Source organism: Manacus candei, unplaced genomic scaffold (assembly GCF_025592945.1).
Source record: "Manacus candei isolate 608988 ecotype Guabito, Panama unplaced genomic scaffold, ASM2559294v1 h1tg000071l, whole genome shotgun sequence".
Lineage (NCBI taxonomy): Eukaryota > Metazoa > Chordata > Aves > Passeriformes > Pipridae > Manacus > Manacus candei.
This window is the reverse complement of record NW_026138119.1, coordinates 4,035,498-4,059,852: the sequence shown is the minus strand read 5'-3', so window position 1 is coordinate 4,059,852 and position 24,355 is coordinate 4,035,498. Positions and strand designations below refer to the sequence as shown.

At 47.4% G+C, this 24,355-nt stretch overlaps 5 protein-coding genes and 4 non-coding genes across 17 annotated transcripts in view; 6 read left to right on the top strand and 3 right to left on the bottom strand.

The window, feature by feature from the left end:
• Positions 1 to 510: 510 nt before the first annotated feature.
• Positions 511 to 9,708, bottom strand: GBGT1 (globoside alpha-1,3-N-acetylgalactosaminyltransferase 1 (FORS blood group)). 6 transcript variants are annotated; one of them, XM_051807613.1, is made up of 7 exons: positions 9,189 to 9,708; positions 6,783 to 6,890; positions 5,952 to 6,014; positions 5,121 to 5,171; positions 4,988 to 5,023; positions 2,864 to 2,998; positions 511 to 2,120 (listed from the first exon to the last, which is right to left on the bottom strand). In XM_051807613.1, exons 2-7 carry the CDS (start codon positions 6,881 to 6,883, stop codon positions 1,436 to 1,438), a joined length of 1,071 nt encoding a protein of 356 aa, XP_051663573.1. In that variant the 5' UTR covers positions 6,884 to 6,890; positions 9,189 to 9,708; the 3' UTR covers positions 511 to 1,435. The 6 variants fall into 6 exon arrangements, with proteins under 6 accessions (XP_051663573.1, XP_051663571.1, XP_051663574.1 ...); XM_051807611.1 differs by having other exon boundaries at positions 9,126 to 9,707; XM_051807614.1 differs by lacking the exon at positions 5,952 to 6,014 and having other exon boundaries at positions 9,126 to 9,702.
• Positions 9,709 to 10,385: 677 nt separating this feature from the next.
• SURF6 (surfeit 6) lies at positions 10,386 to 13,210 on the bottom strand. Of its 2 annotated transcripts, XM_051807843.1 has the most exons (5): positions 13,016 to 13,210; positions 12,399 to 12,614; positions 11,698 to 11,789; positions 10,577 to 11,262; positions 10,386 to 10,511 (listed from the first exon to the last, which is right to left on the bottom strand). In XM_051807843.1, the coding sequence occupies exons 1-4, from the start codon at positions 13,107 to 13,109 to the stop codon at positions 10,591 to 10,593; spliced, it is 1,074 nt and encodes a 357-aa protein (XP_051663803.1). In that variant the 5' UTR covers positions 13,110 to 13,210; the 3' UTR covers positions 10,386 to 10,511; positions 10,577 to 10,590. The 2 variants fall into 2 exon arrangements, with proteins under 2 accessions (XP_051663803.1, XP_051663802.1); XM_051807842.1 differs by having other exon boundaries at positions 10,401 to 11,262.
• Positions 13,211 to 13,679: 469 nt separating this feature from the next.
• MED22 (mediator complex subunit 22) lies at positions 13,680 to 20,222 on the bottom strand. 2 transcript variants are annotated; one of them, XM_051807850.1, is made up of 4 exons: positions 20,057 to 20,222; positions 19,082 to 19,162; positions 18,630 to 18,838; positions 13,680 to 15,031 (listed from the first exon to the last, which is right to left on the bottom strand). In XM_051807850.1, the coding sequence occupies exons 1-4, from the start codon at positions 20,177 to 20,179 to the stop codon at positions 14,833 to 14,835; spliced, it is 612 nt and encodes a 203-aa protein (XP_051663810.1). In that variant the 5' UTR covers positions 20,180 to 20,222; the 3' UTR covers positions 13,680 to 14,832. The 2 variants fall into 2 exon arrangements, with proteins under 2 accessions (XP_051663810.1, XP_051663811.1); XM_051807851.1 differs by having other exon boundaries at positions 13,680 to 15,025.
• ADAMTS13 (ADAM metallopeptidase with thrombospondin type 1 motif 13) overlaps positions 19,745 to 24,355 on the top strand; it is a 66,393-nt gene continuing 61,782 nt past the window's right edge. Inside the window, exon 1 of one of the 2 annotated variants that reach the window (XM_051807830.1) lies at positions 19,745 to 19,882. The gene's annotated coding sequence lies outside the window, so the exon portion shown is untranslated. The remainder of the gene's footprint in view (positions 19,883 to 24,355) is intronic. The other variant, XM_051807831.1, reaches the window with a different exon arrangement.
• On the top strand, positions 20,228 to 24,342 carry RPL7A (ribosomal protein L7a). Its single transcript, XM_051807848.1, has 8 exons — positions 20,228 to 20,295; positions 20,836 to 20,956; positions 21,380 to 21,529; positions 22,281 to 22,421; positions 22,752 to 22,831; positions 23,158 to 23,288; positions 23,621 to 23,690; positions 24,185 to 24,342. Exons 1-8 carry the CDS (start codon positions 20,293 to 20,295, stop codon positions 24,287 to 24,289), a joined length of 801 nt encoding a protein of 266 aa, XP_051663808.1. The 5' UTR covers positions 20,228 to 20,292; the 3' UTR covers positions 24,290 to 24,342.
• On the top strand, positions 21,238 to 21,310 carry LOC127480281 (small nucleolar RNA SNORD24). The gene has a single exon (XR_007907815.1). It is a non-coding gene; the product is annotated as a small nucleolar RNA SNORD24 (small nucleolar RNA).
• Positions 22,144 to 22,210, top strand: LOC127480282 (small nucleolar RNA SNORD24). Its single transcript, XR_007907816.1, has one exon. It is a non-coding gene; the product is annotated as a small nucleolar RNA SNORD24 (small nucleolar RNA).
• Positions 22,511 to 22,587, top strand: LOC127480280 (small nucleolar RNA SNORD36). Its single transcript, XR_007907814.1, has one exon. It is a non-coding gene; the product is annotated as a small nucleolar RNA SNORD36 (small nucleolar RNA).
• Positions 23,005 to 23,078, top strand: LOC127480275 (small nucleolar RNA SNORD36). The gene has a single exon (XR_007907809.1). It is a non-coding gene; the product is annotated as a small nucleolar RNA SNORD36 (small nucleolar RNA).

Sequence of the window (24,355 nt, the reverse complement as noted above, 5' to 3'; positions counted from 1 at the left end):
GAGAAGCAGGAACAGTCAGGCACCTCTTTCCCGTTTTTCCTCTCTCTGCCAAATGAGCCTTTTCCCCTTTTCTTTCTTTTTTTTTTTTTTTTTCCTGTTTTTTTTTTTTCCTAGACCGTTCCCTTAGAAACAGGCAGCTTCACCCTTTCACCCCTGCTCCTCCTCTCCCTGCTCTCGCTAAACGAGCAGGGCTCTGACGCACAGCCCTTTGGTAGCAGCGCCCGGGGCCGTAAGGGAGATGATGTTTGTGGCAGCCCTGCTGTGACAGGGGAGGTGGCACAGTGGCACACGCACCCCCGTGCTGTGACCTCAGCTGACAGCCACAGTGGCTGCTCCCCCCGCGTTCACCCGGCTGAGCTGTCAGGCTTTGAAGGCTGCACAACTGCCTGGTTCATCCAAAGAGGGTTCGCCACATCCAAAGAGGGAAAATGTTAACCCCAGCCCGCTTCCAGCTCCAGGCTGAACTCCCAGCTTCACCAGAGCATTGCATCGTGAAATGAAGTCACCCTGTTTGCTGGAAAGGCATCAGCTCCTGCTGTCAGCTCCGGCAGCTTCTCGCCAATTTATTTCACAGAGCTTAGAGGAGTTGGAAAGGGCTGAAGCAAAGGATGGGAACAGGAACGTCTCTCAGAACCAGATTTTCTGTGTTGGAAAAGATTACATGATCCACAGAGACGTGTGACCCAGGGAAAAGGTTCAGAGCACATCTGTGATTGAAATAAACCCAAAGAAGTTCAGTCTGGGTCTGAGCTGTGCCAGTTCTGTCTAAACTTGGGTCTCCAAAGCACAGATTGGAATTTGGAAGATAACTGCTATGTGAGTTCACACTATTTGTCCTGTCAGACCAGGCTCTTACTGGCAGTGGCTGGCACCATTTCTCTGCTGAGAAGGTCCAAGAAATCCTGCTGCACATAAGTCAGGGATAACGTGCTTCGAGTGCAAGTTTCCTCCTGATTCTGACAAAAGGCATTAGTTTAAATCACAATGCATGAAAATTTATTGCCCTGCAAAATTCTCTTTCTTTTTAAGTGAAAAAGTCTTTACCAAAACTCTAGATTTTCTCCACAGGCATGTCAAATACCGTTTTGACCTTGTTAAGTTTCTGCTGGGCCTCAGGAAAACACTCAGGCAAAGGCATCTGCATCCTTGCTTTGGAAAACTGGCCTTTTGGATGCCTTTTTGGGTGCTGCAGCCTCAAGCAGGATGCTTGTATTTACAAAGATTAGGAACCTAGAAACCTTTTCAGTCTCATCTACACTTTGGCTGCTGCTTCTGAAATGCATTTAGACTCCTGCTCTCTCCAGAGAAACTGTCCACACGTTCCTTTCTCAGTTTGTCCATACTGGGAACAAAAACTCATGGTGGAGCATGTTCTGTGTGAGTTCATTTCCTTGGGTTTGACTGTGGGGAGGACACCTCTGCAGGGATCAGGTGGTCAATCTCTTATCTCTTTGTAGTTCTTATCCACTGTGGAAAAACGTATGAGGCGAATTTCAGGGGGCTTTGGCTTCCTGTCATCCCATATGTACTCCGGAGAAAGCACCTTGGAGGGTTTGTGGGAGAGGAAGTGCCTGTTGAGGTGACTTTCTTCCTGCCAGACTGCCATGATCCCGTTGGCTTTGTCCGTCAGGATGGTCATGTGGCAAGTCTTGGTGAACTCAAAGACCTTCCTGACCAGCCCTCCAAACACGGCTCCTCCGTAGTAGAAGTCCCCCTGCCCAGCAGGGATGTAGGCTGCTGAGGAGCTCCTCCTCTCGTAGGGGAACTGGTTCCGAGGGACACTGAAGTACCCAGGGTGTATGGCTGCCACTGTGTCCCCCAGGGTCTCGGGCCCCCAGGGGTTGTGGAACACCATGTCGATGTCCAGGCAGAAGAGATACTCCACCTCCCTGTGGCTCACCTCTGCTATGTGCTTGTTTATGGCCTCCATCCTGCGCATGGAGATCTCCTGCCAGCTGGAGTATTTCTTGATGGGGACAAGGACAAACCTTCGTCCAGGCTGCAGCTGGACACTGGGCATTGTCTCGGGGCTGTCAGTGAAGATGTAGTAGTTCACCCGGTAGCCTTTCATGAAGTGCTCCTCGGCCGACTGCACGAAGCGCCTCACAAACCTCGTGTACCTGTGCAGGCACCACACGTGAAGAGCTCAGCAGAGACAAGGAGGGACTTTGTTTGGAGGGGGACTTTTTACGAGGGCATGCAGTGATAGGACAAGGGGGAATGGCTTCAAACTGACAGAGGGCAGGTTTACATTAGGTATCAGGGAGAAATTCTTCCCTGTGAGGGTGGGCAGGCCCTGGCACAGGTTGCCCAGAGAAGCTGTGGCTGCCCCATCCCTGGAAGTGTTTAAGGCCAGGTTGGACGAGGCTTGGAGCAACCTAGGATAGTGGAAGGTGTCCCTGCCCATGGCAAGGGGTGGAACGAGATGGGCTTTAATGTCCCTTCCAACCCAAACCACTCTGTGATTCCAAGGGGATTATGAAGGGTACTTTAGTGAATGGAAGAAGGGGTGAAGAGTGTTGGCTGACTATCACTGCAGGGATCCACACAGTACACATGCAGTAGGTAAAGTATAGTGGAGAGCAAGGAATATGTGAATTATCCCCACTCTGACCAAGCAACCCCCAATTTGCAGCTCTAACTCCCAAGACACCTGCTAGTTCTTAAAAAATACCAACTTTTGGGTACTTTAAGTGCTGTCATCTTGTGGGCTTGTGTGACTATGGACACACTACACAGGCACAGAGGTCTACGACAGATTAGGACAGATTTCAGCTTTGCTGAGGACAAGAAAAGCCAAATTGATCTTTCCCCAGTGAAGTGCATCACCCCAAGCCCTGTGCCCACTGAGTGCTTCCCTTACTTTCCAACAGCAAAGGCTGTCACCCCTATGCTGAGGTTCAGTGGCCTGTAGGCACCGTCCAGGATCTCAGGATCGAAGGTTCCTTCCCAGACGATGGGGGCCAGCCATGGTGTGACTGTCAGCACATCCTGGCGCCTGCAGGAAAAGAAAGGGAATGTTGGTGAGATGGAACTGTTTTGTTTGGTTTCCAGGCCAGTAAATGGGACTGAAACACCGAAAAGGCAGCTGGAAGAGTGTTTGTATCAGCATTGACTCGTTATGGAGGGTATTACCTTCAGATTTTTTTTTCCCTGCACTCCCATTTGAGGTTACTGAGCATGGACATTTCAGTTCCTGGGATGAAATTAAGCACTTTAAGAGGTTGGTAAAAACCCGAGGATCTACTGAAATCTCATTTAAGCTCACAGGACTTTTCTGCTGAGGAGAGTTTAATGACCACTGAACTCACAGAATGAGAAGCTGTGCACACTTGCTATCAGTCTGATGCAGATTGCTACATGCAGATTAAAACACAAGTAATAATATGAAATAATATGAAAATTACTATAAAAATATACCCCATTGCTGTGTGATTAAAACACAGCTTGCAGCATGACAGTTTATTCTTCCAGTATTTATATATAGCTTCAGCACATTCATATATAATTTAGAATTCCGCATGTGAGCCAGCATTCAAATGTGTAACAGAGTTAGAAAGAATCCTTAATCTCCTGTGAGGGTCGTGGAAATACTGAATACACATGCAGCAGAGTCTGATTGTGCCCTATTACAGCAATGCAAGGCTGTTTCAGCTCGCTGCTTTGCCTTCAGTGTTTTGTTCTTACCTTTTTGATTTTAAAAGGAGATGTCATTATGACGTGCAATTTACCCCAGCCTGCTCCCATTCGCCCCAGACCATGAGCTGTAGCCCTTCTGCTAATGAAATTTGTCACCCAAGGCACGTGGCCACACGTGGAGGCTGCCAGTCTCCCATCTGACACACTCCCAAAGCAATAACAGCACCAGAACCAAACCAAGGGAGCTGTGGGGAGCAGCTTGCTGGCTCAGGCAGCAGATCTAATTAGATCTCCCAACCCAGATCTCATTCTTTCAGTCTGAGAGGGTACTAGAATAACAATTTGACTCCTTCCTGTAGCAATGACTGTGATTAAAAGATTAAATTATACAGGAAGAAGAATTTGGGTTGGAGAAAACGTAATAACTAACCTGTTCTCCTTATGGGTTAATTATCTTTTTTTGGATGGGGGGGGAAAGAGAGAGAAGGAAAACTGCATGTTCACTTCTCTAAGCAGAGCTTTTTAAATTTTAAGGGCTGCCCTGGATTTCCCAGTGACTCATGGCCATGGTATCCCTCCTCTCAGCGCTGAATAGCCTCCAGAAGGCACAGAGCACTAAAAGCTACAAGATTCTCTCCTCATTTAGTCCAGTATACACCAGCTGATTTATCACATAAATTTATTCCAATATGGAAGGGATAAATATTCAGGCCAAGCATATCCTGTTGAAACATCAAGGGGGAAAAATATATATATATAAATATGTACCAACAGGGTGTGTTTGTTAACATACAAAAGAATGTGGCTGCTGAAGGTGAACTGTTTGAGATAAGAGTGAGCCCAAAGGAGGTTGTAACTACCTGAGCTGCAGAGAGAGTTTGTCTAAGCCACTTCTTAGAGCTGCTGCCCCAAACCTTCTCTGTCTGCTTAAACTCACTGATTTGACTGCAACTCATAGAAACTTGTTTAAGCTGAAACCACTGCTGAAGGTCATAAAAAGCACCTGCTTGATTTTGCCCTGAAATGGGTTCAAAGCTCTCCCACAGCTGGTTACACAGTTCCAGAAGGTACTTCTGTCTTACAGCTATTACAGATCTCCCACCTCAAAAAAGAGTTCCTGGCAGCAACCACACAGACTGTGTGTGTGTGCTAAGGAATTAATTGGGAATTAACAGGAAGTGTGTTAACAAGCGACTAAACTCAATGTTACAGCAGCACACACCCAATATGGTTTGGATTCTCATGGAACAAGGTCCTTTTCAGCTTGTCCCAGGACTTTGGAACTGTGAGTGCTGCACAGTGCCCAAACCAAAGTCAGAAGAAATAAAGTTCAAACAAAGAAACTTACTTTGGCGCCAGCACTCTTGGCTGCTGATAAAATAATCTGTAAAAAGGGAGAAATATCCACTGAATAATACATGAATATGCCTGGAAGAGAGGAACAGCAGTTTAAAGGTCGGGAGATAAAAGCCAGTACTTACTGGGGGAAAAGCTGGATTAGCTTCTCTTCTGTATATTGGAGTTTTATGGAGCTGCATGATGGGGTGGAAAAAGAAAGGGCTTGTTATGCTTTCCTAAAATATAAACCAGCTTCAGGACCTGTTGCTGCACTGACAGCTGTCCAAGTGCAGCTCCAGTTGCTGTGCACACTGCAGGGTTAGGCATCACCTGTACACACCTTCCAGGGCTGCCAGACAAGTGACAGTTTTGGAACAGAACACAAAACACAACAGGGGCAGGGAGATACTGGCAGCAATCCGAGCCTGTGGGTAAATCAGGGTTTAGGGCTCAAAATCCAGGGAAGCACAGGCATGTTGGGGACTGTCAGTGCTGGTCATGTGTGTGCTCCACTTCCCAAATAGCTGTTCCTGGTCACCTGGAGGGCTGAACTGTCTGAAATACATCACACTGCCAACAGCATCCAGGGAAATAAGCATCTGACTGGACACAATGGTTTATTGTGGCTTGAAATAACCAGGAATGCCTCTGTAAAACATCATCTTTTCTATTTGCACAGTTTTGCTTTTACAAGAACAGTAGGTCTTGGTAAGGGACATTAACCTGTTAGTCCTGGTCCCTGTAACCCACCACAAGCAAAGTCTCACTCAGGCTGTGCAAATCCAGAGCTGTCCTGTGGGGCAGGCAGGTCCAAACAGCACAGGCTGCATTGTTACCTTTCTGTTCTAAGAGAGTGACTCATTGTAGATTCATAAAATAAGGAACAAGTGACTTGTTAATCACTGCGTGTGCTGTCAGTGAGGAACAGCTCCTGTGATCTGTGTTACTCAGTGCACACAAACCAGGGTACTTACAAGATTTCAGGGCAAGGAAGGTAGTAGGGAAGGTAGTGCACTTTTCCACTCCCAGCTGTAATCCTGGGAGAGCAGAGAAACATTTTAAGAGGTAATGTTGAAGGAAATCTTCCTAGGATTTTTCCAAGATGATGTGGGGCTCTGGCACAGATTTTGAAAGGTAGCTTTAGCCAGCTCCATATCTACTTTAATTAATAGTGTAGGATCTGGTGTGTTTAAATTTTAACATAATATCCTGCTGTTAAGGCATAAATGCAACTACACACAAGGTGAAAATGCAGCAAATTGAAACATCAGAAATATGGGATCATGAGTAATAATTTAATAATCAATAATTTAATAATTCATAGAAATGCCTGATCTCAGATTCCCTTCAAACAATGTTTGAGTTTGCTCAAGAGAATCCGTAAGTCACAGTCATCAGAATACTCAAAGTTACAAAATCCCCAGTGTCTGAAAGCTGCAATGTTTGACAGCTACAAAGCTGTCCCTGGTGACACTGGAATGAGTTTGGACTGTTTGAAGAGACAGATAATCACCTCTGTTAAGGCCTGAACTGAAATGTAACTGGAATATTCTGTACCTAAGCATTTGTTTGTGTGTCAGTACCATCCCGACTGAGACACAATTGCTCTTTTTGCTCTCTCCCTTGGAGCCTCCTCTCCCTAATAGTGCTCCTTCATCTGTGATACAAATTGCTGTTCTTTCTTACAGCTCTAACAGGGACTTCCCACAAAATGCACAGCCTGTGTTTTTCTGCTCCTGTGTGTTTTACCACAGTATATAGACGGGGGGTTTTAAATATGCCCAAGCTGGCCAGCAAATGCTTACCAGATAACTGCAGTTACAACCACCAGACAGACAAGAGATGCCACCACTTTCCTGGAAATCAGGAAAGAGTAGAAGGAAGGGCAACTTCTGGCTTCCACCATTTTCAATCTGCAAAGATAGAAAAGCAAGGGGAGTTGGCTGTACGTGTCTGAGAGGAATCAATTATGTTCTCAGAGGAGGATGAAGCTTTTCAAGCACTTTCTGTTTCAGTCTTTCTGAAATCAGGAGCACAGAAGGAGCCAGACTGTAAGAACCAGGACATTTAGTCACTGAGGCAGCACCTGTGAACTGTCTGAGAAACCTCTCTAACCCCAGGTGTAGTGCATGAGGGGCCTTTCTGATTTGATTACAATTTCTGTAGATTCCATTTTTTCAGCTGAAGCACACTCCCTTTGCAATGTAATCAACTCACCCACTCCAGTCCCATCAGAGAGCTAATACAGTTATCACCTGAGCTGATAAACCCCACCTTCCACAGAAAATAGCTGCCAGAGACACTCCCTGCAAAGGAGTAAGAAAGGTAAATTGAGGTGTGATACCAGCAAATAAACATTACACAATCCTAACGTATGTTGGGTAATATTTCTCTGCAAGTCAAAGAAATTATTTCCTTTCTAACAGCCATAAAAATTAACTTCCCCAGGCTCAGCTGTCTTACCTTGAAAGCTCAAATCAATCCCTTTTCTGTTCACAGGGAAGCAAAGGTGCCCACAGTGTGAACCACGTGTGACAAACACACAAAGCCTTTGCAGGGGTCCTCCAAAGGGGCTTGTTACAAGCACGTTAATTGCCATTACATTCATTATTACCTTCAGAGGGGACAGAAATAGGGAGCTGAGGATAAGGCTTGGCACCCATCCACAGCATCCTGTGGAGCTTTCCAGGCTGGCTGGAAGGACCAAAAGCAGGCTCCAGTTAGAGGAAAACACTTTCCTCTGTGATTGGAACCTGGGGGGGGTGATGTGGAAAAAAAAAAAAAGAAAAAAGCTGTTTATCAGGTTTCTATTTATAGAGTCAGTAGCATTTATGTCAGTGGGAGTAAGTGGTATATGGTGCTTCTTGGAGGATGCTGAAGTAACCACAGAAATCATTACTGTCCTGGCCCTTGGTAAGGCATAAACCAGTGCCAGTGGATCTGAAAAGGCAGAGGTGATTTTCCTGCTATAATTTCTCTGCTCATAAAAAGAAAAATGGCAGAAGTTCTTTAATTTGCTTTACTATGCTGTACAGAAATCCTCTCTGGTGCTTCTTCCTCACTCTCCTGTCAGGCAATCTAATTAGCTTTTGCCAAGAAGCATCGCAAAATCCTATTAAAAAATAATCATTAATTAATTAATTAAATATCTTAAGGCCTTCCACCAGTTAAAGCCTTCATGGATTCCTGCTGAGCAGTTTTGGATTCTTGCCTAAAAATGCTGCAGATCCACAGAAGTAGAAGGATGTGCAAACAGCCTTCCCCTTCTAGCTGTTATTCCATGGTTTCACCAGCTTCAAACAGTTGTTTTTCAACCATTCTTCGAGAGCTGGTCAGACACAGGGCAGGTGCTGGTGCTGTCCTGCCCTTCTCAGCAGCAGGCTTCCAAATTCCAACCAGGATCTCACTCACTGCAGTTTAGGTCTGTGCCTGTTTATGGCAGTGATCACACACCTGCAGACTCCCCATACCTGAAGGCTCTGATGTTTCCTTCCCTCTTCTGCTCTGTGAGCTCCTTCAATCTTTCTTTGTGGTCTCCTAACTGCAAGATCCAGGGTCTGTCATTTCTGACTGGACTCAGCCCATTCTCCTGAAATCTGGTGCCAAACCAGCCCAAATTCTCTTTCTGAGCCCTCACCAGTATTAAGTAAAGCTGGATTGCCCCACAAAACTGAAATGCTGTCACAGTTCATACACTCCTATATGAGGACAAGTAACCCATGTATTTTGAGTTATTGCATCATTAGGAGCAGAGCTGATGCATTCTCCCTTTGCTTCAGTTTCTGTGTTACAAACCTGCAAAAATGCTGGAGCCAGATGAGACTGGAACATCTTCCTGCATCTAAAACCATCTCGCTGACATTTACCTCAACTGATTTACAGCCCCAGAGTTCACCATGAATGCAAATAAAAATGAAATGGATGTGGTTGCAGCTGATAACAGAATCTCCAATTAAAAACAAAACACAGCTAAAGCATTTTTAATAGTTACTCAGGTTCCTCAAATTTGTTCAGAGAGTTCTTTTAAAATGGATATGGCTGAAAGTAGCTCTGTTATTCCCAAATGAACTTACTTGACCTCCCGGAACAAAGCACTACTTTATCTTCAAGCCCTGCCTTGAAAAACATTCTGAACTGCAGATAAATACCTCACTTGTAGACCACTCCGTGCAAAATGTTCTTTGCAGATCGACTATTTCAGATTTCCAAACCTGTGTTTCAGATTCCTAGAACTGAAGTGGCGAACTGTGAGTGCAGTGTCGTCCAGAACGTGGAGAAAGAGAAGATATCCACGGGAAGGGCTCCATCTTTGCCGAGGAAGAGGTTTCCTTGCTGGACTTTGGTATTAAACGAGCTGCCTTTGGCTCCCGTGACACGGGCGTGTTCAATCACACCTGAGGCTTGAACACAGACCTCAGCACAAAGCCACTGCTTGGGTTTCTCACTTTTCAGAGTCTCATATTACAGGTGCACCAGCAGGAGTTAACTGTACTCTGGCAGGGATCCAGCTGGGAAGCACTGCCCAGCCTGCGTTTCGCTCCCAGCACATTCGTCGGAGCTTTATTGATAAGGAAAAAAAATAGCTTATTTCAATGCTGCTAAGAGAAAATTCTATTGGGCTCAGTCTGTAACATCACTGACCTTAGAACAAACTTCAGGTTACACCAGCCAGGACCAGGACACCTGCAAGATTTGACTCCTCTCAGAGCAGTGGCTTTATCTTCTGGACTGTCCCCACCAATCTCCCCCACGCTGAATTGCAGCAGCTGAGCTGCACTTTCTCCCTTGACCTGGGCAAACAGCTGCTCAAGTTTACACCTGTATTTCTGCATAAAGTTGATAGTGATGAAATAGTTTTACTTTACCTAAATCCAGCTGCTGCTCCCTTGTGTCAGAAGATTGTGCAGAGGCTACTTATTTTCTGCCTTTGACACTAGAACTATATGAACAATTCTCTGTGTTCCTTTTAAAGGCTTCTGAAATCAAACTATCAGCCATATTTAAATTTTGCTAAAGATGTAAGATCTTCCTCTCCCTTTCATTAGCTCCCAAAAGGAAAGAACTGCCTTCTCTTGAGAAAAAAGCCTGCATCTCAAACTCAGATTGCACTCGGGCTCTTGCTGGAATTTCTTAGAGGTCCCAAGTATGAAATGAATGATTACAAAGCTGCTAAAAAGGTATTTCACCCAAACATGAAGACCTCAAGGCAGCTCCTAACCCATTCAAACCACAAGCATCTTGTTTGCTCTATGCACTCCTTTTCCTTTATTTTTGCCCCCTCTGAATCCCACCGATCCCAGGGGTTCCCTTGGTGGCACCCACAGCATGAGGGACACACCCTACAGCACATCAGGAGTGACGGCAACCAGCATTTCCTCTTCGGGAAAGTAATAATAATTCTTATTATTAACCAGCCAGAAGGTGTTTCCTTGGGATAGAAAACTTTATTAACAAACACACATGTTTTTTTTTCCCCTGTGATGAAGCTGGGAAGCCGTGGCAGTGCCTGCCCCATAGCCTGGTGTCCCCAGGCACTGCCTCCCCCAGGACAGTGGCACACCAGAGGGACAGTCCCCCCTGGAATCTGGGCTGCCAGGACCAGCTGCCTCCCTCTCACGTTAACCCAGCTTTTTTCAAGTCCTCTGGCAGAACCCGGCCTTTCTTCCTGGCCCTGGCTTTCTTCTTCTCCATCTTCTCCTTCTTCTTCTTCTGGATGTTCTTCTGCCGCTTGTCCTGCCGCTGCTGCATCTTTTCCACCACCCTTATTGTCCTCTGCTCCCACTGCCTTTTGCGCTGGGCTTTGCGCTTCTCCTTGCGCTTCAGAGCCTCTTTCAGCCGCTCCTCGTTGTCACGGATCTTCACACCTTCCGCCTTATACAGAGCATTTGTCCATTTTATCTTGGTCTCCAGCTCCTGAGCTTTCTTCTCATCCTTATCCTTCAGTTCCTCCAGCTTATTTTTCCTTGTCTCCAGCCTGCTCAGTAGCTGCTTGTAGTTCCTGCCTGTCAGAGGAGTGATATTGCCTTTCACTGCTTTCCTCTTCTCCTTCTTCTTCTGGATCTTGTTCAGCTCGTTTTCTTCATGGACTTCAACTCTGTTAAAGACAATCTCAGCTCTGCTCTCCTCCTTTTTGTTTTCTGGCTCTACTGGTACCTCCTTAGTTTCTTTCTTCTCCATTTTTGCCTTCATCTTCAACTCCTTTCTTCGGCGCTTCTTTCTCTCTCTCTCATATTTCCTTCGCTGCCTCTTCTCCAGGACTGCAGGGGTTAATTCTTTGGCATTATCCTAAGAAGAAGAATGGACATGAATGAGCCCTAAAGGGATAAAAGTTGATAAGAGTTGAAAGTGGGCTGTCCTGATTTCAAACTTCCCCTAAGAAGCACACCAACTGTGACAAGGAGCTCAGCTGTTAGAGACACTAAACACAGCACAGGCATTTCAAACCCTTTACTCTCTCCCAACAGCCTGTAGCTGTTCCCCTTCAGTGCTTTGCTTTTTCCTGAAAATCACCAGAGGCATGTTCTCCTCCAAGCCTGGCCCCACCTCTTCTCATGTGTTTTTTCCACAGAACACACAGAAGTCTCTCAGCAATACCTACTGGCAATACCTTAGGAGACAGAAACAGCTCCAACCCTGAGCCTTGTGAGATCTTCTCCCCACATCCCCTGGGAGGCTGAGGAGAATTTATAGTGCAGAAACACGTATTAAAAGTTCTCCTACTTGTCCAGAAGCTTTTTTAATCTTCTCGTGCAGTCTCTGACGCAAGAGATTGATTGCAGAAACAGAAGGGGAACTCAGTTCACTTTTACTCCCTGAAAATGAGAGGAAGAAAATAAAACTACTTAAAAGACAGCACCAGCTAAACAGAAGCACTTTCTATGGCTGTGGGAAAAGCTCCGGGAACTCTTGAGATGCTGTGAATGGAACGGAAAATCTGAACAAACCAAGAGTTTCTATTTCATTGGTTTCTTTAGAATTCTCCCTTTTCCCTCCATATTATCATTCAACACTGCCAGCAAGTGGCCTGGCATGCCCTGGGGCTGCCTGGCAAGTACCAAGCTTGTGGAAGCAGAGACGCTCAGGACATCTTTTCTCTGTGATCTGGCTTTTCAGAGTCATAATAGAAAACTGACCTGGCAGGACAGGGATTGTATCCATGCATAATTCCCAAAGTTACACAAATACATTAAAAAGTCTGCATTTCAGTTTAAACACCGTTTCTAGAGAGCCACCCAGTGGTGATGGCACAAATTTGTGTCCATAGGCAAAAGCTTTCAGGGCACATGGAATAAGTTAAGATGTTCTCAATTCAGCTGAATTTCTTCAAGGCTTTCAAAACTAGACATGTGTGAAGCAACTGAAAAGCAGCCACCTCAGCCCAGGTCACTTTAAACAGATCATGGCAATGCTGGAATTCTTACCTGTGGCCAAACTCTCATTCCTATTCTGTGTTACACCCTGTGGAGAGGATTTGCTGGTTTGAGGGGCTGCTTTCTGTCCTGGAGTGGATTTACTGGTGTTAGAAAGCACTTGTTTGACTGAAGGTGCATTCTTCTTCTCAGCTTGCTTCCTCAGTTTCTTTCTCTTCTGTTTCTTGGGCTGTCTGCCAGCATCCTCGGGCTGGCCTGGCTTAGGCACTAGAAAGCAAACCCAAATTACACAAAACAGGACAATGCTACTTTCTCACTCATAACATTCAACTATTACTGAAGATTAAAGTTTCAGCATTGCAATGGCATATCGTAATGTTCAAAAATCACGCATTTTAGGATTTATTTAAATAGACCAAACATGCTTGCACACTTCAGTATAAGCCCAGCACTCCCACATCCATCACCACAATGAACGGAGACCGCCGATTTCCAGAGCTCCCAGTGCAACGTGCACAACGAGTTTCAGCAGAGATTGTTTTATTCTTACAAAACGGCACAACGCCGCTGCCCGGGGGCCAAGCACCCCGTGGACATTAGGCTGTCGCGCCCAGACTCCCACAAAGCTGCCGGAGAGGGCAGAAGCCGAAGGGTTACAGCTCCATTACCAAATTTCCTCTTCCGCGACTCCGGGGGGTGCTGCGCGCTGACCCTCCTGGCCAAGCCCTGCAAGTAGGAGTCCTGGGCGGCCAGGCTGGCCATTGTGGCCGCGGGGTGGCCCTGCCAGCTCGTTGCCGGGTCCCAGAGGCGCTGTCCCCTCCTCGTGGGTCCCCGCAGGAAGTGATGGCTGGAAGCGCGCCGGCCGGGAAGTGACGGCAGCGCCGGGCGCGCTGGGAGCGGCGGCAGCGGCCGGGGCTGGAGCCGCCTCCGCTGGAATTGCCGCGGGCACCGCCGGGCACCGCCAGGACCGAGGGGTCCGCGGAGCCTCGGGGTCCCTCCGCCACACCGGGGTGCTTGGGCCTCTCCTGGACTCGGGCCCCGTCCTTCCAGCATCACCCCGGAGCTCCCGCAGGCTGCCTGCGCTTCGCCCCTAACCTCAGATGTGGAGCTCCCAAACCCTTGCTTGGGTTGGAGGACACACAAGTGCACGGGATGAGGTCCCCAGAGCACGGACGGGTTTAGTGATGGTTTCTGTAGCCCCCAAACGGGAACGCCTGCATGGAGCAGGGTTTTCTTCCCAGCCTGTGGGGGAACGCTCGTCCCATTCCATGTGCACGCTCACGTTGTCACACTTCCACAAAGCCTCGTGGCTGAAAACACACGCCTTAAAAATTATACAAAACAGCCAAGTTTTATTAAATCACCTAATTACAAAAATAAATGGAATGGAAGAAAAAGAAACCAAAAAATCATAGCAAAATTCACATCCTAGGAAAGGAGACATTACAGCAGAACGCCGGGGGAGATCAGCAGGTTGTTGGAATGCACCGGTGGCTCTGCAGCGCTGTGGGGATCATGTTCCAGTGACACTGAGGTGTGGGGATCATGTTCCAGTGCAGTGACATCCCCCTTTCAGCTGCACAGCTCGAGCCACCACAAAGGGGAAGGGCAGATGATGTCCTGAGCTGCTGAACAGCTGCAGAACAAGCACCAAACGTTTCTTTGGAAGGAAACTGAGAGTAACCAAGTATCCCTCACTGCTCCCAACACCCCAGTCATCTCAGGATCTTTTTATCAGGCAAAACTGAAAGCCAACATAAACAGTAGCTTCATGTTAGCTCAGACTGTGTTAGCAGAAATTCCTGTGTAAACACTGAAGAAGGAATCGACTAAAGCTGCTTCTATTTGTGGCTTTGAGCAAGTGGCATCGTAGATCCCTCAGTCTGGTCCCTGTTCCTCTTCACAGGGGGAACACTGCTCTTCCACAAAGGTCTCCTGAGATCCTCCTCCCAAATCAAGAATTCAAGTTTGTGAAGCACTTTGACAGTGAAGACTGTTACGTAAAAAATACTATAAGACTCTTTAAATTAGACCAGAGGTTGTCAGATGCCATCCTGAGAGAGCTTTAAAGCAGCCAGAATGTCAATAACTTAGGGAGGCAGAGTAAAAACCCCAAAACACTCACTGCCCCTGCATTTGGCTCAAGTTATTCAACTCCCAACACTCCAGCATGTACTTACTGAGATTCACATGGAAACAAACTGGACTTCTAAAGAACTCTACACGTAACTATCACGTAAAAGCAAACCTGACTGTAGTTTGTTAGAACAATCTGCTTTGTGTCTATTTATCTCTATCTCTTAAGGGAGAGGAACACTCATGGCAATGTCCTGGTGGGGAGGAAGCACTGCAGCCATCCTGAGGGCAGAAACCTGCCAGCACAGCTCCAGTGCCTTCTCCCGGCAGCAGGAGACGCTCAGTAGTACAGCAGGTGGAAGACTTCCAGCAGCGCGGGGCCGGTGGGAGGAGCGCGCTCGGATCCTCTTCAGGAATGCTCGGCGGGGCCCGCCCCGTGCCCGTTCACGTGAGGATGCGACGGGGTCGAACTCTGGGAGGGAGCAACGCTCGGCTCTGCTGTGGCAGCTGCCAGAGGCATCGAGAGGCTCTCGGGGGACAGCGTGGCAAAGTCTTGTCTCCAGTAGGCTTCGCACAGCGGGAGATCATTGCTGTCACACAGACTGTAGCTTTCCAGAACAAACAACCCCAGTGAGGAGAGAGCAGGTGCGGTGACAGAGGAGGGGAGGGACAGGAAGGGTGGGGGGAGCAAGACAGAAGCAAAGCATTAAGAAAATGGCAAAAAAAAATGCTGGATGTAAGGTCTGTGTTCAGGAATTCATCACAAGCTGTGTGACACCAGCCTTCCCTAAGGCACCCCTGAAGGGCTGGTCCTGAACCTCATGGGCCTGGTGGGACTGGAGCAATTTCAGACATAGAACTGGTGCTACAAACTGAAACAGAGGCTCAATTCTCATCCAGACACTCCAAGTCCCTGGAAAATGTCCTGGCACCCCCAAATACAGGAGTTCTGCTACTGATACGAGTGAGATATGGACCCCACCCAGAATTATTTTACTCAGAATTAGATCACAACCTATGTGAGGAAAAAAAAGTATCAATCCTGCTCTATATTTCAGTTCAGCAAAAAAGCTACAATGGTTTTGGGGCCTGTCCCTGTCTAGATAAAGAAGAAACCTATTTGCACCCTTGCCCTTTCAAAAAAGTGCTCCACAGTTTGGGTCTTCCATTGAAGCTTCTCAGCCTGATTATAAAGTAGTGACAGCTCCTGCCTTTTCCCAAAGAGCCTGAGCTAACAGTGCTTCTAAAAGCAGCTAGTTGGATTCCAACGCTGTAGGATATAGAGCTGGATGAACCAGCAGTGTGGGAATGTAGTGTTTTTAAACTGGCTAATTCTTGCCTGTGCTCTGAGGAAAACACAACGCGGAAGGGCCAAAACTAAAAAGAAACATGGAATAAAACTGGAACAAAATCAACACGAATCCCACAGAGAAGAAGGAGCTGCACACAGAAGAGACACCCAAGACAAAGTGAGTGCTGGAGCAGAAAGCAGCTTGCATTCAGAGAAAAACAAACCCAATGGGTCAAGTGATTTTGTTGTTGCAGCTTTATTTACATTTGTAATGTATGGACTGATGCTTAGGGAAATATTTTAAGTGTAGAATATGAGACAGTTCAAATTGCACAAACATGAAACGTGAGATCTAACCCCACACTCGAGACAGCTCCTGTGATCTCTGAGGAGGGAGCAATGGAACACAAATGCAGGTTTGGGGGTTAGGATGAGAGAAGGCAAGCTGGACCTGGAGTTACCACTTTGAGGAACAAGCACACAAAGCACTAGTTGCAAGCTGAGCTTTTTTCTGGCAGCATCACCCAGCTGGCTTTGCAGAAGTGAGAAGGGAGTGGATACAGGTTTTATATCTGGGACCTCTGCAAAATCCCTTGGAAGATCAGCCCTAAACACACAGTGAAGCTGAGTTCAGTTAACAAAGACCTTCAGGACTGAACCAGAACTACAACTCCTGTTCTGTCATAGACCTCAGGCCTTGATTTCCAAGGAGATCCTGGCCACAGCATCCAGCACATCATGGCAGGGGAGTTACTAACAAAATCTTAGGTGTGCCAGAAGCAAAACTGTTTCTCCTGCTGGCCCAGCTAGAACAGTTCTAAAAGTCTAAGCTCCACCTCTCAGGTAACACTCCTCAAAAGTCAGGGTGGGTGAGCAGCTCTGCACAGGCCCCAGAGCACTGGCCAGCCTGCTCCCTGTCCTGGGAGGGTTCCTCAGTGCCTGGAAGGATCTTCACTACCCCCTGAGGCACCCACCACTCTGTGTGCAGAGGGACAGCTCTAGAAAGCTACTTGGACACAGGGCAGGAAAGCAAAGATTCCTTCAGAACTATCTCCTGGGTTTTATTTTCAAGGACCTGCTTTTGGGCCTCACCAAAAATGCCCACGTGCACATAAAAGGCCTGGCAAACACCTGACCCTAAAACTGAGATGCACCCCAGGGCTCCCAGGATGGAATTCCCCTTTGGAGGCAAACTGACTGTTCCATTTACAACCACTGAAACACGACTGTGACATAACAGAAACCCTTTTTGCCATCATTAAACAATCAGGTTTCATTAAAAATATTGCAGTACCCTAATTATAAAAGGAGTTTGAATTAAATCACTGTTTCTGTGTTTACACAGACACAGTCTCTTTGGTGCAGAAAAAGACAGGAAAGAGCACAGGAAGGGAGGAAGTGCTAAAAGCAAATGACCAAGTGCCACGTGGCAACAGGTTTCAGATCACAGCTCTGCAGAGTTGCCAGGTTTCCTCACCTCGTGACCAATAAGAAAGAGCACACAGGCAAATCCATCTGATGTACATCAACACTTGTGCTTCCCTGTTAGTTCTGCCAGGAAAGGTTGCTTCACTTGGCACCTGGTGCCAGGCAGGTGAACAGACCGTGCCAGCACGGTCAGAACCCCTCAGTCCAAAAGTGACTGACAGACAGCAGTGGCAGCCTGGGGACAGGCTGAGGGAGCACATCTGGCACATGTGGGGCACTATCACCCTACACCACATCCCTCTGGACACAGCTCACTGCTATGTGTGTGCAGCCCATGTCATGGATCTGCCAGCACCTGGACAAGTGCTTGGGTTTGTGACCCTCTCTCTTCATTTCTGAGATGTTTCTAGGATTGCTTTGACAATCCCCCCTCAAAAAACTGAAAAAAGTTTGAAACACAAATCTAAACTTTTGCCTCTAAGCTATGTCATATTAATATCTGCTTATTCTTGAAATATATATATATTATTCATAAAAAATGGCCTTACTTTCAAAGATATTGACCAATTAGGGGTTTAGTTGACTTAACTAGGTTATAGGCATTCAGCATTTTTAGGAAAAAAAGGAAAAGGCAAACATAGAAAATCTGGTCATGAAAATTTTAAATAAGATTTTTAAAAGTTAAGTTTCTGTTTAAAAGTCTTAGCATTATTGCACTGACTTCACTTAGCTTGGACAGTGCAGCCAAAATAACCAGGTTTGCATTTTTTTTCCTCCTGCTTTCATTTCCTGCATCATCAACTAGAAGTGCTGGAGTGCATACCAAAAAAAATAAAAAATAAAGTGTCTGAATTCTCTGAAGTCTGTCTTTCCTAAGTAACAGGCTTTAAAAAATATTAAAAACCCTACAAACAAATCAGTAATATGTCATTATTCCTTAGGAAAATCCTATCACAATACTTCATGATTCCATGAGACTGAGCAAGATTTTTTTTGCTCCTTTCAAATGTTCACCCCAGCAGGACTGGAGGCAGCTGGGGACAGTGAACTATGAGGGGGAAGGCACAACATGTGACCAGGTCACTTGTGAAAGGACTCACCACCGAGGTGTGGTGCAATCTAATATCAGGACCCAGCTCAACAAGCTGGTCTCTGTAGGGAGAGAGCCAGAGGCTCCTTCAGAGGGATTTCCCCCAAGGAAATTCATCTCCTTTCCTAATAATTCCAACAGAAGCCTAAGAAAATTATCTGTCAGACCTAGGATGCTGTGAATATCCCTTCACCAGGACATTTATACCTTGTAGGGTATCTACAAGGAAAAGTCAGTTGCTTTAGTTGCAGAAAAAGAATTTGACCTAATTAAAACCGGGAGTAAAAATTTTTTTTGAGGGGGAACATTCTCCACACCTATACTCTACTTGCTTGTCTGCACTAACTACCCCAAAAGGGCTGGAGTTGTAAGGCAGAGTCCACTGCCCTATTTGTACCTGGAAGAGTAATATTCTTCTTCTAGCTCGTACAGGTCAATGGAGATCTCATCCCTCAGGGCAATCAGCTTCTTGTCACACTCCTCCTGCAAACTCCTCAGCTGCTGGTTGCGCTGGTTGATGGCCTCGTTCACAGAGGGGAAGTCGTTGAGGATCAAGAACTGCTTCAGGTCAGACACAAGTTTCATCAGGGACTCGCCAGCTCGGACCTCGTGGCAGGGAGAAAAACCACAGATCAAAACAAGGCTTTGGTCCAGCTCTAACACAAGATCTCCCAAGCTGCTCCTTCAGCAGGATGAAGTAAAAACTCCCACATTACATAGGGATTCTCACAGAAGCCTGTAGCTGACAAGCCACCCAGCCTTCCCCAGCCACCCCAAATACCAGTTATTGCCCCAACAGCCCCTGAAGGACGTGCTGCCCACAGACCTGAACAGCTCAGTGCTACTCACAATGTTTGCAGCTCTGACGTGCATCTCATAGTTATCTTGCTCACCCTGGGTTGCTCGAGAGACTTGAGTTTCGTCCTCAATCTAAAGGAATAAAAAGTACACATATCCACCTTTACATCTTTAAAATCCAGATAGACAATTACTATGTTATCATATATGGGAATATATGTGAATATGTGTGAATTTCACATATAGGTGAAATGTCTATGTGAAAAATACATGTGTATGTGAAATTCACATCTATAGATGAATTTCAGTTCAATTCACATCTGGAACTGCTGGGACACCTCTGGACTTTACAGCACCCACGTATCATCTTTGCTGTCCTCCCCTCTTGCTTCTGCAGTTCTCCCCCGTTCAGGAACATCACAGGATGGTCAGGAGCAGCCAGGGAGGGCTGACTGCTGTCTGCCCTGGGGAAGGGACCCTCTTCCCTCTTGGAGGAACCAGGAGAAACAGGACTGGAGCACCTCCCCTATGGAGACAGGCTGGGAAAGTTGAGGCTGTTCAGCCTTGAGAAGAGAAGGTTGCATGGAGACCTCACAGCCCCTTTCAAGTGTCTGAAGGGGCTACAAGGAAGCCAGAGAGAGACTCTTTGTCAGGAACTGTAGTGACAGGACAAGCAATAATAGATACAAATTGAAAAAGGGGGAATTTAGGTTAGATATTGGGAAGAGATTCTTCCCTATGAGGGTGGTGAGGCCCTGGCACAGGTTGCCCAGAGAAGCTGTGGCTGCCCCATCCCTGGGAGTGTCCAAGGCCAGGTTGGACGGGGCTTGGAGCAACCTGGGAGAGTGAGAGGTGTCTCTGCCCATGGCAGGGGGTGGGACTGGATGACCTTTAAAGTTCCTTCCAACCCCGTAATATGATTCTCTGAGTCTATGTCCCTTCACGGGCTTTGCTCTCCCCTCACAGCTCCCCCCCCCTCAGAACCCAGCCCCACCCTTCTTCCCTCAGGAGCGGGGGGGTGCCCACCTTGGCCGTCTTGATGATCTCGGTGAAGTTGTCCATGATGGACTTGACATCGTCCTTGAGGCGCTTGTTGTAGGACTGCAGCAGGGTCTCCTTGCTCTGGGGCAGCACCCGGGGCTGCGCCATGGCCGCACCTCCCCTCACGGCCCGGCCCCGCCCGCCTCTCGCGAGACCTCCCGCGGCGCCCCGCCGATATCTCCCGGCATGCCCCGCGCCGCCCCTCTCTCCCTCCGCCCAAGATGGTGAGTGGTGGCGGCGGCCGGGGGGGTCCGGGGCCATCCGCCTCCATCTGCCTCTATCCGCCGCCCTCGAGGGGCCGCGGCACCTCGGGCAGCGCCGCGCGGGCGCTGGGCAGCCATGGGAGGCGGTGGAAGGGCCTTCCGTGCCCGATTCGCGGTGGCCGCGGAAGGCCGGGTGTGGGCCTGTTCTACCTCCGGCAGCGCGGCCGGGCCGCGGCGGGTCCCCGGTGTGGGCCGGGTCCCCGTGGTCGGACCGTCACCTCTGTGGGGGTGTCTTGGCTGCTGTCGGGGAGCACCGGGCCGAGCGAGGCCATTGACACGCGCGTTTGGTCGTTGTCGCGCTCCGGGAGGTTTGTAAACCTTGTAAAGGCAAAGTGGAAGATTTGCGCTCTCTGGAAGAGCAGGGAGCTATTCTGGCTCTTCTCCCTGCTCTGGGAGGTGGCATTTATTTTCTGTCTGAGAAAATAAACGCGTTTCCAGGGTGGGAGGGTAACGTGCAAGTGTTGGAGGCAGTAGAAGGCAGTGTGTGTTTCTTGCTTGCAGCCGAAAGGAAAGAAGGCCAAGGGCAAGAAGGTGGCCCCGGCCCCTGCTGTAGTCAAGAAGCAGGAGGCCAAGAAAGTCGTCAATCCCCTCTTTGAGAAGAGGCCCAAGAACTTTGGCATTGGTGAGTAATTGGGATGTTTGCTCCACTTTGTTTTATGGACAGATGTCTAAATTATAAACAAATCAATGCTGTAGAGTGGAGAGGGTGATGGAGGCAGTTACCTTGCTGCTTGGAGTTTGCTGCTGTCCTTCATGTGAAAGTGGTGTTGGACAATTTGCCCGACTTCCCTTATTGCTTGTCCTAATGGATACATTATATGCTCCTTTTGGAGTGAATCTTTCCCTTTTGCCTGTGCTTGTGGCAAATAATTCAGCTCTGTGCAGTGCCACTTTTGTACGGGGTGCAGATGATGTGAAAGAATATTTGCTATCTGAGTGGCTGTGCTGACACATCACCACCAAGATCACTGATGCCCCTGTGCTGCCCCCTGCTATTGCTGCTGTGGGTTTGGGGCAGCTCTGAGCTGAGGGCTGTGTTTTTTAGGACAGGACATCCAGCCAAAGCGGGACCTCACTCGGTTTGTGAAATGGCCCCGGTACATCCGGCTGCAGCGCCAGAGATCCATCCTCTACAAACGCCTCAAGGTGCCTCCTGCCATTAACCAGTTCACCCAGGCCCTGGACCGCCAGACAGGTAAGGATGTGCCTCACATCCTTGGGTTTGAATGGGATGTGCCTCCGGGAAGGGGAGAGAGACTGAAATCTGGAGCATGTCTGTTTAGGGAGGCTCTAACAGTGATAGAGAGTTGGTGTGTGAATTTGCTGCCTTAAGCCTTGATTGCTGCTGTGTACCCTGAAAAGGGTGTTAGAAAACAACAAAGCTGCTACTTACGGACCCAAACCCAGCATTACCTTAACTGTGTTTCCATCAGAGTCCATTCTTCCAGCTTGAATCTCCCAGGGTTCTTCTAATTGTGTAAACACACTGAGAAACCTGTAGGAGGAAAACCAGCCTGGCATTGAAATGAAGGAAGAAGGAACTTCAGGATCTTCTTTGAATGAGTAAAAGTCTTTTCCAGGTGACAGTGTCTATGCAAGAAAACTTGGATCTGTGTAGAGTAACTCCCTTCTCATAGATATTGCCAAACAAGTTTCTTGCTTTAAAGAGGACAGTGCATCACCCCTAACCATAACTGCTGTGGGGCTCCACAGGCATTTCCTCATCCAGACAGTGAAGGAGCTCTCACAGCCATCAGAGGTGCACTTAGAGGTAAACAGGGGCTCTGAAGGTGCTCTTCTCTTGGACTGTGCAAATGATGATCACTTTTTGCTGCCTAAACACACATGATGACAAACCACCAAGATCGCTGATGCACTTCAGTGTTTTAAAAAGTGATGCTTGGATTCTCAGGTTGTGCAACTAATGAGTAGATGTTCTCTTGCAGCCACACAGCTCCTGAAGCTGGCACACAAATACAGGCCAGAAAATAAGCAAGAGAAGAAGCAGAGGCTCCTGGCACGTGCTGAGCAGAAGGCTGCAGGAAAGGGAGATGCTCCAACTAAGAGGCCACCCGTCCTCCGAGCAGGTGACTGTGTGCCTGGACTTGGCTGATGGCAAACGAGGAGTGTGGTGCTTGGTTAGACAGAAAACTGATAAACAGGCTTGGACAAGCTATTGCAATGATGTATGAATTTCTTCACCTGAGCTCAAAGTGAAGAGCAAAAAAGACGAGCTTTTTAACCCTGAGCTTTAGCAAATTGTCCATGAAATGTCTTTGTGCTGCTGATGTGGAAAGTTTTCACGACTTCCATAATGAGGCTGCGCTATGGAACCTGAGCTGGTTGTGTGAGGCTTTTATGAAAGCTCTGAAAATAGAGTGAGCAGAATCAAAGCTTATCTATAACTTGTTTTTCAGGTATTAACAGTGTCACAACTCTGGTGGAGAACAAGAAAGCTCAGCTTGTAGTTATTGCCCACGATGTAGACCCCATTGAGGTGAGCATGGTACAGGCTACCCATGGAACTTAAGGTGGGGTCAGAAGTGGTCTTGGGGTGAAAGTGCATTTTAGGACAAATACTGCATGAAGGAGAATGCATAAAAATACACATTTACCATAACTGGGATGCTTATGCATATTTGTAGTCGGTGTGACAGTGAGGCTGGGCCCTTGCAATGATGTTTTGAATTTCTTCACCTGAACCAGCAGTGAAGAGCAAAACGAGCTTTTTAACACTGAGCAGTTGGCCACAGCCCAGGCTGATGCCAAGGGTGAAAAGATGTTCTCCCTCCTTTACACAGCACAATTCCCTTTCCTTCTCAGCTGGTGGTGTTCCTGCCAGCCCTGTGCCGCAAGATGGGAGTGCCCTACTGCATCATCAAGGGCAAAGCCAGGCTGGGCAGACTCGTCCACAGGAAGACTTGTACCTCGGTTGCCTTCACCCAGGTTAACCCGTAAGTAGTAGCAAACTTGGGTCTCTCTAAAATGAAATAACACCTTTTTAATGTCTAATAAAAATGTGTCAGCTGGATCCTGAAGCTGCAGGTTATTTTGGGTTACCAAAATGGATCATTACTCTAAAATATGTGTGTGGAACTGTTAGCCTTAATCTGAGCAGTGGAGATTCTAAAGTATTGATGGGTTGGAGTGTTAACCCTTTGCAAGTGATGCTTATGATTAACCTGAAAAACTGGGTTTGCCACTAGAAGTTCTCAAATCCCGTGGCTAAATATTTATGGAAAATGTTAAATTAAGGCTCTAAAAAAATTTAAACTGTCACCAACAGGGAGGATAAGGGAGCCCTTGCCAAGCTGGTGGAGGCTGTCAAGACCAACTACAATGACAGATATGATGAGGTAAGATCCTCTGTGCTGCTGTCCTTGTCTTTGATTTTTTCTGTTAAAATTCTCCAAAGCTTCCCAGAGATACTCAGATTTTTTCAGACATAGTGACACCAGCTTATAGTCTGTTGGGTGTCAGAGTTGCTTATGGTGTACCTAGAGTTGCTTATGGTGTACCCAGATTCTTTACCCAAGGATGGGGTAAAATGTGAATGCTGTCACCAAGTTAGAAGTAAACAGTGCAATGCCAGGGCAAGGATTGTAGAAAAGGCAACAGGTTCTGCTTGGCTGAACTCCATCCCCCAAGTCCAGGAGTTACTTGATGGCTGAACCCATCGTGGGGAAAAATCTTAAGCTCTTCTTTCTCTTTGCTGTACTGAAATATAGTTCAGTTGCTTGAGATGTGTAGGGCTTTGTAGTTGAGGGAGCTCTTCCCCTTGTGCAGAAAGGAGTGGAATTGTGTGAGTTTGATTGCATGAGGCCTCCAACCTGTCCTCCCTTCTTTGCAGATCCGTCGTCACTGGGGCGGGAATGTCCTGGGTCCAAAATCGGTGGCTCGCATTGCTAAGCTGGAAAAAGCAAAGGCTAAAGAGCTGGCTACTAAGCTGGGCTGAAGATGTACTGGATTGCTTTGTACATAAAGACAATAAACCCCAGCTAAGTTTCAGTGGTCTCTGTTA